Below are 12,601 nucleotides of genomic sequence, written 5' to 3' on the forward strand. Positions count from 1 at the left end.
GGTGCCATCTGCTCTGTACTATTATACGAAGTTTCTCTGTGCTTGTTTTCTGTAAAAAATCTGCACCATCTGTACCTGTATGAGCTCCACTCCTGCCGCTCAGCTGACGCATGGCTCTCTCTCTCCCTGACATCTCTGACATCAGCGGGAACACTCGACCCTGCCCACTGCAGTTGTGAGCCCTGGGTGGAGCTCATACAGGTACATTCGGGCAGTTTTTTTACAGAACACAGGCACAGGAAAACTTCTTATAGTGGTACAGAGTGGATGGCAGCATTAAGTAAAAAGTGGGTTAACAACCACTTTAACCTACCCCTTCCTAAACTATTGCTAAAAATAAACACCTAACAAGTAATCTCATCCTAACACTTAGACATATGTCACTGCTGAAGGTAAAACAGAAATCCAGACACAATAATTCATCAAAAATCATTAATAGTAAAAAAAACTAGTAAAGGTATTTGCATTTCTGAATGGAATGACAGGTAAAAGACTGTATATGTATTGTACACATGTATTTAGCCCTCTAAAATTCTGTTTTAAGTGTATGTGAATTGAAACCTTTATGTTATAGTTTTGGATGCGATAGGGAAGAGCTAAAACCCCTATGAGGTTATTTGTTGCTGTTAGTGTGCTGCTGGGGAGATTTTCCCTCACTTACTGCCTTGCAGACACAACAGGAAATGAGAGAACATCTCTGCAAATTCTTATCTTAGACTGTTGTCACCAGAACATTTGTCCCCGTTGAAAGGTTTAAGCCGCGTACACACGGGCGGACTGTCTGGCCTACTTAGTCCGCCGAAACACATTTCAGCGGACAGTCCGCTCGTGTGTGGGCTTCAGCGGACTTTTTCAGCGTGCAGTCTGGCGGACTAAGTATTTCGGAATTTCCGTAATACAGTCCGTCGGACTCGCATTTGGGCGGACAATCCGCCCGTGTGTGTGCCAGTCCGCCGTACTTTTGAAATGAGCGGACTTTTCCCGCCCGGAGAAAAGTCCGCTCATTTCGAGCGGGTCTCCAGGTAGGCGGGGCCCGCGAAGGAGACGTCGCTGGCCCCGCCGCCTGGTATGGACTTAAAGGGGAACCCCAACGCCGAAAAAAAACGGCGTGGGGGTCCCCCCAAGTCCACAACAGACCCTTGTCCGAGCACGCTACCCGGTCGGCCAGGAAGGGGGGGCGAGCGAGCGCCCCCCCTCCTTAGCCGTACCAGGCCGCGTGCCCTCAACATGGGGGGTGCCTTGGGGAAGGGGGGGCCGCGCGGTCCCCCCACCCCAAAGCACCTTGTCCCCATGTTGATGAGGACAAGGGCCTCTTCCCGACAACCCTGGCCGTTGGTTGTCGGGGTCTGCGGGCGAGGGGCTTATCGGAATCCGGGAGCCCCCTTTAATAAGGGGGCCCCCGGATACTGGCCCCCCACCCTATGTGAATGAGTATGGGGTACAATGTACCCCTACCCATTCACCTGTAAAATAAAAGTACCAAAAAAAACACAACACACGAGATAAAATACTTTCGTTGCACAGCTCTGGGGGTCTTCCGTCTTCGGGGGTCTTCTCGCCGGACTCCTCCGCTATCTTCTTGTAGCTCTTTTGCTAACGGAGGAGTCCGGCTTTCTTCCTCGCCGCCGGCCTCTTCTCCCGACTTCGGGGGTCTTTTCCCCCTCTTCGGTTCTTCTGCCGGGCCACCGCGCCTTCTTATAGCTCTTTTACAGGCGGTGGCCCGGTCTTCTGTCGCCGCCGCCTTCCGTTCTTCTTCTTCTTCTTCTTCTTCTTCTCCAGGAGATGTTGCCTCGACGATCTCTCCGGCCGGAATGCCAGGACGCACTGCGCGGCCACTTATATAGGGACAATGGGGCGGTGTCACATGGCTTTATGTCACATGGGTTGGTCACATGGTGACCCCGCCCCCTTACGATGTCATAGTCCCCATGTGACATCAACCCATGTGACCAACCCATGTGACATAAAGCCATGTGACACCGCCCCATTGTCCCTATATAAGTGGCCGCGCAGTGCGTCCCTGGCATTCCGGCCGGAGAGATCGTCGAGGCAACATCTCCTGGAGAAGAAGAAGAAGAACGGAAGGCGGTGGCGACGGCGGTGACGGCGGCGACAGAAGACCGGGCCACCGCCTGTAAAAGAGCTATAAGAAGGCGAGGTGGCCCGGCAGAAGAACCGAAAAGGGGGACAAGACCCCCGAAGTCGGGAGAAGAGGCCGGCGGCAAGGAAGAAAGCCGGACTCCTCCGCTAGCAAAAGAGCTACAAGAAGATAGCGGAGGAGTCCGGCGAGAAGACCCCCGAAGACGGAAGACCCCCGGAGCTGTGCAATAAAGTATTTTATCTCGTGTGTTGTGTTTTTTTTGGTACTTTTATTTTACAGGTGAATGGGTAGGGGTACATTGTACCCCATACTCATTCACATAGGGTGGGGGGCCGGTATCCGGGGGCCCCCTTATTAAAGGGGGCTCCCGGATTCCGATAAGCCCCCCGCCCGCAGACCCCAACAACCAACGGCCAGGGTTGTCGGGAAGAGGCCCTTGTCCTCATCAACATGGGGACAAGGTGCTTTGGGGTGGGGGGGCCGCGAGGCCCCCCTTCCCCAAGGCACCCCCCCATGTTGAGGGCACGCGGCCTGGTACGGCTCAGGAGGGGGGGCGCTCGCTCGCCCCCCCTTCCTGGCCGGCTGGGTAGCGTGCTCGGACAAGGGTCTGTTGTGGACTTGGGGGGGGACCCCCACGCCGATTTTTTTCGTCGTTGGGGTTCCCCTTTAAGTCCATTCCAGGCGGCGGGGCCAGCGACGTCTCCTTCGTGGGCCCGCCTAGCTGGAGACGCGCTCGAAATGAGCGGACTTTCCTCCGCGTGTGTGGGCGAGTCCGTTCATTTCAAAAGTAGGGCGGATAGTATGGCAGACTTAGTACGCCGTATTAGTCCGCTCAAAAAGTGCCGTGTGTGGGCAAGTCCATTCATTCGAAAGTATGACGCACTGTCCGTCGGATTGTCTGACGGACTAAGTTGGCCAGACAGTCCGCCCCGTGTGTACGCGGCTTTAGTCTTTTCTCTTGCTCCCATAATAACTAAAATTTAGGTTTCTTCTCTTTTTCTGTCTTGGCGAAAGTGATCACAGAGATAAAATATCTTCAGCGTGTATGCAGACCACTCCCTAAAATAAAAACGTTTTGCCCAAACACTAAACCGTTGCATAAACTACTAGTACATGAAATATATATGGATCCAGAACTTGCTCTGAAACCATCTGGCCATTATAAAAGTTGCACATAGACAAATACCAGTGCTGAAATTGCTCAGTTGCCCAGTGATCTAATTGTCCTCATATTTTACAGGTACGCTTCTAAATATTCATTAATTGATCAATGCCTTAACCTGCCAATTTTGGCAACACCTTTAGACAGTTTCAGACAGCAGGAAACATCCAGTGTGGGCCAAATTACTTTTTACGCCTTATGCCCTGTACACATGATCAGAAAATCGTACGAAAAATACCACTTTTGAAGGAATCCTATGATAATCGGATTGTTAGTAAACAGCTTTCGAGAGCCGATCACGACAGTTCATCCGATATTATACAATGGGACAAATGTGAAAGTTTTTCTCATATGATACCAGATTGGATGATTGTCATTTAATCAGTACAGTTGTCGTTCTGAAAATATAATACAAATACACTACAGCACATTACATCACTTCCGAATTTATATTTTGTTGTACGAGAATTTTCTTTAGTAACCTATTTTATTTTTGATATAAGAAAAATAAATGGATGATCATTCGTCCAATATTCTCATCGTGTGTACCAGGCATAAGAAAGATCATTTGGGATAGATTTGGCTACATATATCTATTGTTTTGTGAGATAATTTTTGTAAAGCAGGTGTTTTGCCTCTGTCATGGCAAAGCTATACAGTAAAACCTTGGTTTGAGAGTGTTTTGCAAGGCAAGCAAAATTTTTAAATACATTTTGACTTGATAAACAAGCGATGTCTTGATATACAAGTAGCATCAAGTGTTAACTGAGTATAAAAGAGAAGAGCGGCGCCTCTAAGTGAAGAAAAATAGGGTTAAATTTAATAAAGGTACAACATTTAGCAACTCACATGGTTGATGATTAAAACAGGCACATCTAAGTATGCAGGTATCCTGGGTAAAGTGTCCACATAGACCGTCCTCCACACCACCATCGATGTCATCCCTTCCAAGCTGTGCTCCACGAGTGCTTCAAGCCTTCGCTTTAAAATCACTCTACTGCAGGGTAGTCTTCCCGGTCACGATTGCAGACTGACAGCGGTGAGAGCCCACGGTGAGGAGGATGGTCTATGTGGACAGCTTTGCCCCAGATGCCTGCATACTTAGATGTGCCTCTTTTAATGGTCAACCATGTGAGTTGCTAAATTTTGTACCTTCACTAAATGTAACCATATTGCTACACTTAGAATGCTCTCTTCTCTTTTATACTCTGTAGCTGCTGCTGGATTTTGCTTCTAATCCCCTTGTGGAGGCTGCCATTTGTGGATGGACATTGTATGGTTACAAAACCTATCACATTGCTATAATCTTTTTATATGGACTATAAACGGAAAGACCTATAAATAAATGGTTGTGGAACAAATCATCTGAGTTTACATTATTTCTTATGGGGAAATTTGCCCACAATATGCTCACAATCCAAGGTTTTACTGTGTAAATATATATATATATATATATATATATATATATATATATATATACACACACACACACACACACACACACACACACACACACACACACACACACACACATATATATTGATTATTCTTTTATTTTGTTTCTCTGGACAGGAAATACCTCAATTCAGGAGCTATGCACTGGGAAAAACCAGACATCATATTGTTCAAGATCGCAAGGCCATAAAACACCACAGACAAAAACCATGGAAGCCACCAGTATGTGGGCCATCATGGTTGTTGGACAACTCTTGGCTGGCATTGGCACTGTCCCCATCCAGCCATTTGGCATTTCCTACATAGATGATTTTGCTGAACCAAATAATTCTCCATTGTATATAGGTAAGGAACTTTGAATAAAGCTTATAAATGTTTCACTTTACCAAATTTAAAATCGTCTAATTTAATTTTACCGATTTCCTTCCAGCCATTTTGTTTGCGATATCTGTGTTTGGTCCGGCATTTGGTTATCTTCTGAGCTCCATGGTCTTGAGAATGTTTGTTGACGTCGACAGAGTTAGGCCCGGTAAGTGGAAATTAAGAAAAATTTCTAATGCTTGAATAACAGATTTGCGGTTTTACTGATCAGAAAATTACACCCAGAATGTTTTTTCTTCTTTTCTAAATTTGTAAAGTAAAAAGCCATAAAACAGCTCGCCTCTCTTTTCTTTGTTATAACTATGGCTAGAGACACAGATTTTTATATTAATATACTGCTGGTAAAACACTGCTTTGCCATTACTGTCACCTGGAAAATATCAGACAATGGTACTACAGATTTCAGCAGTTGCAAATATACAGAATATCAGGGAAAGGTGTACAGTTATTTATAACAATAAGATAGAAGAATGGAGATGTTATTATGGAGGTTTATTTAAGTGTTCTGCCTAGGAAAATTGTTTTTAAACACCCAATCATGTGGTAGGTAAATCTACTACTTTTAAATTTACCCTTGTTTAATTTGAATGTTCTGGAATAATGTGCAATGAATCCTTTAGTAAGTCACCCTGTCTACACATCTAGATGTGGAAGCAGATTAAACATGTTTTGCAATCGTTTAATGAAAGGAAATGTTTCAGAAATGCCAGGTTCATCTTTTTTTGTCTTTGCTGTTTACATCTGCTATGCCAACTGTTGTGCTTTTTGATTTTAGAGGATGTGGAGATCAACCCAAGTGATCCTCGGTGGATAGGGGCCTGGTGGCTAGGCCTTCTCATTGCATGTGGATGCTTGGTGCTAACCTCCATCCCTTATTTTTTCTTTCCAAAACAAATGACAACAAGCCAGGTAAATGGCCTGCAAAATCTTTAATCACGTGTTTGTATTACATATGTTTGGGTTTCGTTTTAGAAAGAGAGAGTATTTATATTTTCTGCTTTCAGTTTTTCAGAGGTTCTCTAAAAAACAGATAAAAGGTCTAACCCTTTCCCATAAGAACATTAAAAAATTACGGCGTTACACTTTAAACGCTAAGCCTGACCCAAATTGTTCACTTTAATTTTAAATAGATAATACCCTTATTTCAGCACGAACAACCTTTCTTTATGAAACTTTAATCATTTGGGTCCACAATGTGCTGAAGTAACAAGAGGGCTGGACTCAATGACCTGCACAGTGGTTTTAAGGGAATAACCCTTGGTGGAGGATGGAGGGTGTGTTAGGGCTTCTTTTTTATTACAACTAATTTTTTATTCAGAAAAGACATCATAAGCAATGTTCCAGGCGCACAAAACTGCATGTCATAGGTTTAGTAGAGATCTTTTACTGAATCAGTTAGAGTAGGAAAAAGCTAAAAATATGTTTATAGTAGACTCAAAAAAGAGTATGTGAGCCAGCAGGATAGGCTCCTGATCATGTGACTGCTGTAAGAAGTCATGGAGCAATTAAACATAAAAAAATCTGTGTGCAAATTATTTTAACACATATCCATCACTGTATTATTAAAGATTGCAGAGGTAGCTGTTGTAAATGACCCTGTACCCCCTATGACAATTCCAAGAGCTGAAGTCAGATGTACAGGAGGAGACTTTAGAATTGTTGTGGTTAGTCGCAGATTCACTTTTCAGGCTGTGCAGTAATAAGAATTTGTGTAGCTCTTATTAGATTTATTGTCTTCAAAGCTTTTGTTCATCCTGGCCAGCACCGAAATTAAAGCCCCACTCCAGGCAGAAAAAAATGATCATATGCAGTGCAAGGGTTAAATGCTTGTTAAGTCTAAGGGTAGAGGAACAAAGTGTAAACAGTTTATGGAAAGGAAAAATGCTGCAAGTAAGCATTTAAAGTACTCTTTTTCTGTGCTTTTACTTGCAGTTTTGATGACAAGGTTTTTAACAACTTGCCTACTAAGTACTTTCATCCTCTTCCTGGCCAAGCCAATTTTCACTTTCTGCACTGTTACACTTTAAATGACAATTGCGTGGTCATGCAACACTGTACCCATCTAAAAGTTTTATCCTCTTTTTGTGACAGAGCATTCTTTTGGTGGTATTTAATCATCACTGTTTTATTGCAAATCTGTGATTTTTCTTCTTCACTGATCTGCAAAGATGAGGCTGCGCTGATGGGTACCGATAGGCTGCACTGAAGGGCACTGAGGCCAATGCTCTGATGTGTACTGATGGGCACTGATAAGCTCTGATAAGTGGCACTGATAGGCAGCACTCATAGGCACTGGTATGATGCACCAAAGGAATCTTATGGGGCTGCACTGATAATCAGGGCACTGATGATTAGTGTAAGTGTGCCCTGTCACAGGGCTACAGGTTATCAGCTTTCCTTTCCGCAGACAGTGACAGTGCTGAGGAAAAGAAATGCCAGTAACAGGCATTTGCTGCTTACATGTGATTATTTTTATTATTAATATACAGAATTTATACAGCGCCAACAGATTTTACGCTTTACAACATGACAGTACAGTTACACTACAATTCAATACAGGAGGAATCAGGGAGCCCTGCTCGTTATAGCTTACAAACTAGGAGATGAGCTGTGATTGGACACAGCTTATCACACGGTAAAGGGCCGCTGTCATTTACACTACACCTATGCCCCCGATGCATGCTCCGAGGACACGTGGGGGGCGAGGTTCTGGGAGGACACCAGAGCTGTAGCCATCATTCAAATTTAGCATGGCCGGCAAGTGCGTAACTAGTTCCAGACTTTGGGTGTGCTGCACATGCCCAAAAAATGTCATCATTGTGCACAAGTCGTGTGTGACATGTCCATTCTCTCTGCCCTGCTTCTGGGACCCACCTCCCAGTATACAGTAATTGCCGGCTTTGATTATTCAAAGCCAGAATCACTGTACACTCACTGGGAAGGTATCTGCAGCTTCAGCTGTCAAAAAAGCAGTCTGACTCAGATGGAATATAGAAAGATGCAATGGGGTTCATTTATTAAAACTGGAGAGTGCAAAATCTGGTGCAGCTCTGCATAGAAACCAATTAGCTTCTGAGTTTTTTTTTTGTCAAAACTTAATTGAACAAACTGAAGTTAGAAGCTCGATGCACAGCTGTACCAGATTTTGCACTTTCCAGTTTTAGTAAATCAACCTCATTTAACATAATGCTACTTTTGTATCTTTCTGTTCGTTCAGCTGCAGATCAAAGGAATGAACTTAGATCTGCAAATGATATCAGGTAAAGCAACCCGACAAGAAATAAAAATGTATTTTTTTTTTTTTCTTTTCAATAGAATGTTTCTCGGTTTAACCACTTTGAACTCTTAGGCCGCGTACACACGCGGGGACTGTTCGCTCAACTTTGTCCGCTGAACAGTGTTTCAGCGGACAGTCCGCTCGTGTGTGGGCTTTCAGCGGACAGTTTCAGCGGACAGTCTGCTGAACAAAGTTTTTCGGAAATTCCGAAAAACTGTCCGCTGAAACTTTGTTTCAGCGAACAGTCCCCTCGTGTGTAGGCTTGTTCGTCAAACTAAGTTCCGCGCATGCTCAGAAAGGATTTACACGCCGAAGTTTGCATTGCAGTGTATAGGACGTCGTATTTTTCGTCCCGTCGTACGTGCCGTTCACGTCATCGCGCACGGTTTCAGCGGACTGTTCGTTCGTCGTGTGTGGGCAAGTCCGTCCATGCTAATTTTGAGCGGACTGTCCGCTGAAACTGTTTGACGGACAAAGTTGAGCGAACAGTCCCCGCGTGTGTACGCGGCCTTAGCTTATTCTCCTTCTCCCTTCAACTATTATATTCCTGATTTTTTTTTTTGTTTCTTTTTTATTAACTATTAATATTTAAAAAAAATTGTGTTTGTATTATATGTTAATATTTTTACACATTTTACATAAATTTACACATTTCCCATTTAAACATGTGCAAAATTGAAAAAAATAAAGATTTGTAAAAAACTTTGCAATGCTTTGTACCAGAATTATAATTTTGGTGTCATTTTAGACGCAGTAACACTATTTATTTTGAAACAAACACTACTCAACAAAAAAAAGGAAAAGTGTTTTTTGTTTAGTTTTATTGTTGAAGGATTGCTAACAAAATCACTGTTGCAAGACAATATCATGAAAAGAAAGCCTTGTTTGTCCTTATAAAAACAATATATGTATTACCTTGTTATCCTGAGTAATGTAAAAAGATATTGCTGAATAAACAGGTCCATAGCAAAAATGTAAAAATTGCTGTGGTCCATAGGGGGTGAACAGGTGTGAGAGGCGAAGTGGTTAAAATAATAAAAATCTTTGTGTTATGCTCCCTAACTTCTTCCTGTTTTGTGTTCTAGAAGTCAACAGAGAAGAACATTCTGAGAAAGATGCCGGATGCTACTAGCGAGGAAGGCTCTCTGTCCGCATTTATTAAAAGTAAGGAGACAGCACCACAGGGGTACCCGAGTCAGTCATATTACAGGAAGGGCTGAGCAAAACTCATTCCTCATAAGCATAATAATAATCCTGACATTTCCAATTGCTTACGCTGCACATTTCATTCCTAAAGTGCGTTATTCTTTTCCAAATGATAACAGAAACCTTATGACGGCTAATGTGATGATCATTGCCCAGACATCACAGGCTGGGTTCCTTGTGTTAAGGAAATTTACAATGAGGTTACAGAAAGATTTCAACAGAAACAGGGATGGCCATTTTCTTTTATTTACATTTTTACAATCTCATCCTGAATCCCTTAAAAATAAAAAGGAAAGTTACAAATATTGTAATCATGTAGGCCAGTAGTCATCAACCCTGTCCTCAGGGCCCACTAACAGGTCAGGATTTATGTATTGGGGAGATGCAGACTAGAATACTGCAATCACTGAGCAGCAAATGATATCACCTGTGTTGTATTTCAGTTATCTTGCAAACCTGGCCTGTTAGTGGGCCCCGAGGACAGGGTTGATGACCACTGATATAGGCAACCACTTTATATACTTTATCCTCACTCCAAGCCACAATTTAGTGTTTTAAATCTTCATGCATGTTGGCATTTGGGCGATCAATACCCACTTGAGACTGGGAGTTCGACCCCTTGAGGACCAAGTCCAACAGGCACTTCATTAACTCTTCACACTTCAGTTCCCTCCTGGAACCAGCAGACACTGGTTCCTCTTCATCCCTTCTTTTACCAGGTGAAAAACCTGTTACAGGATGGGGGCACAGAGCACACCCCATGCCTTGCCAGTTTCTCGTGCCTCTACAAAGACACTCGTTACCTGAACTCCATAAGCATCTGTTTACAGAATTCATCTCTTCATTTACACATATTGCAGGAAGCCACCACTTTACACTTGTTGCAAGGCCTTGCTTATCTTCCTTCCTTTCTTCTTCCAGGTGAATAACATGTTACAGGATGGGAGTGCAGAGTTTCTCATATCTCTACGCAAACACTTGTTACTTGAACTCCATAAGCACCTGTGTACTGAATTAATTTCACCATTTACACATATTGCAGGAAGCCACCGCTTTACACTTGTTCCAAGGCCTTGCTCTGTGACAACCCAGGCCTGGTCCTTAGGTAAACCCTATGCTGCAGCAGATTCCAGTATAGGATGTCCAGCTGCGAGGTGAGGGATAGTGATGGACGAACTTCCGACGGGACGTTTCGCGAACGCGAAATGCGAACGGACCCAAACGTTCGCGAAACCGAACGTTCGCCGCGGGCCCCATTGACTTCAATGGGAGGCGAACTTTGCAAACCTTCATGTCGAATTTGCGGCCACGTGGTAATTATTAGGGGGTAAAACGTAGTCCCACCATCTGGACAATGACATAATACATGTATGAGGTGAATTTGGGATCGATAACTACAAGCATTTTTATTTTATTTGGGAAATTGTTCTAACAATTCAGGACTATGGAGCTAATGAAGGCAATGGAGGAGAGGGAAGGTCAGGGACCAGGGTAGGCAAAGAAGAGGGTGCAGGAGATGATCACCAGCAGCGTGACATACCGGAATGACACATGCACCGTGATAGAGGCATCTGACAGCAGCACCGTAATACAGAGCACTGACAGCAGCACCGTGACATACAGCGCTGACAGCAGCACCGTGACATACAGCGCTGACAGCAGCACCGTGACATACAGCGCTGACAGCAGCACCGTGACATACAGCGCTGACAGCAGCACCGTGACATACAGCGCTGACAGCAGCACCGTGACATACAGCGCTGACAGCAGCACCGTGACATACAGCGCTGACAGCAGCACCGTGACATACAGCGCTGACAGCAGCACCGTGACATACAGCGCTGACAGCAGCACCGTGACATACAGCGCTGACAGCAGCACCGTGACATACAGCGCTGACAGCAGCACCGTGACATACAGCGCTGACAGCAGCACCGTGACATACAGCACTGACAGCAGCACCGTAAGCAGCCCCAGGAGGAAGTCAGCACAGCACAGGGATGGTGTGATCCCCTCATAATAAGAACCCCCAGGAGGAAGTCAGCACAGCACAGGGATAGTGTGATCCCTTCATAATAAGAACCCCCAGGAGGAAGTCAGCACAGCACAGGGATATCATAAGCAGCCCCAGTAGAAATATGACACCGCTCAACCTCTTCAAAGAGGAGGGTAGGGGCATATAGTACGGTGTGCTTTTTTGGGTCAAGGAAGTGAGCCAAATGAATTAAGAAGGTCTGTGTGCTTGATTAAAAAAATAGTTTATAGACATATACATGGTCTACTGGTCACATGTGTTGAATTCCTCCGAGATCCATGCCTCATTCATTTTTAGAAATGTGAGGTAGTTAACACTGTGGTGAGCTAGGCGAGTACGCTTATCGGTCACAATCCCCCCTGCTGCGCTGAACGTCCTTTCGGACAGGACACTGGATGAGGGGCAAGCCAACAGTTCGATTGCAAATTGGGCAAGCTCTGGCCAGAGGTCAAGCCTGCCCACCCAGTAGTCTAGGGGTTCATCACTCCTCAGAGCGTCCACATCGGCCGTTAACCCAATGTAGTCGGACACCTGACGGTCTAGGCGTTCCCTGATGCTGGATCCGGATGACACCTGTCGATGGGTCGGCTGAAAGAATGACCTCATATCCGAAGTCACCAACACATCTTCAAACCGGCCTCTTCTTGCAGGCGCTGTTGGATTGGTACCCGCAAATCCTTCTCTGGGAGTGGGAATTGCTCCTCTGCCAGCGCACGCAAAAGCAGAATGCAGCATTTCTCGAAGCAAGGCCTGGAAGTGCTGCATTCTGACAGCCCTCTGCGACGGCGGTAACATTTCCGCCATTTTGTGTTTGTACCGGGGGTCTAAGTACGTTGCCACCCAGTACTGGTCCTTGACCCTCATGCTTTTTATACGGGGGTCCCTATTAAAACACTGGAGCATGAAGGCCCCCATTTGCACTAAAGTGGAAGCGGTGTGGTGGCCTGGCTCCTGCTCATCATCCAGGATAATGTCGTCCTCTTC

At 44.8% G+C, this 12,601-nt stretch overlaps 1 protein-coding gene across 1 annotated transcript in view; it reads left to right on the forward strand.

Annotated features, from left to right (window-relative positions):
- SLCO2A1 (solute carrier organic anion transporter family member 2A1) overlaps positions 1 to 12,601 on the forward strand; it is a 91,638-nt gene that overhangs the window by 51,711 nt on the left and 27,326 nt on the right. Inside the window, exons 4-7 of the mRNA XM_077488656.1 lie at positions 4,836 to 5,063; positions 5,149 to 5,247; positions 5,875 to 6,008; positions 9,462 to 9,540. Coding sequence (XP_077344782.1) covers positions 4,836 to 5,063; positions 5,149 to 5,247; positions 5,875 to 6,008; positions 9,462 to 9,540 — 540 coding nt within the window. The remainder of the gene's footprint in view (positions 1 to 4,835; positions 5,064 to 5,148; positions 5,248 to 5,874; positions 6,009 to 9,461; positions 9,541 to 12,601) is intronic.

The sequence above is a fragment of the Lithobates pipiens genome, unplaced genomic scaffold, assembly GCF_037356315.1.
Source record: "Lithobates pipiens isolate NorthernLeopardFrog02 unplaced genomic scaffold, aLitPip1_a1.2 Scaffold_18, whole genome shotgun sequence".
NCBI lineage: Eukaryota > Metazoa > Chordata > Amphibia > Anura > Ranidae > Lithobates > Lithobates pipiens.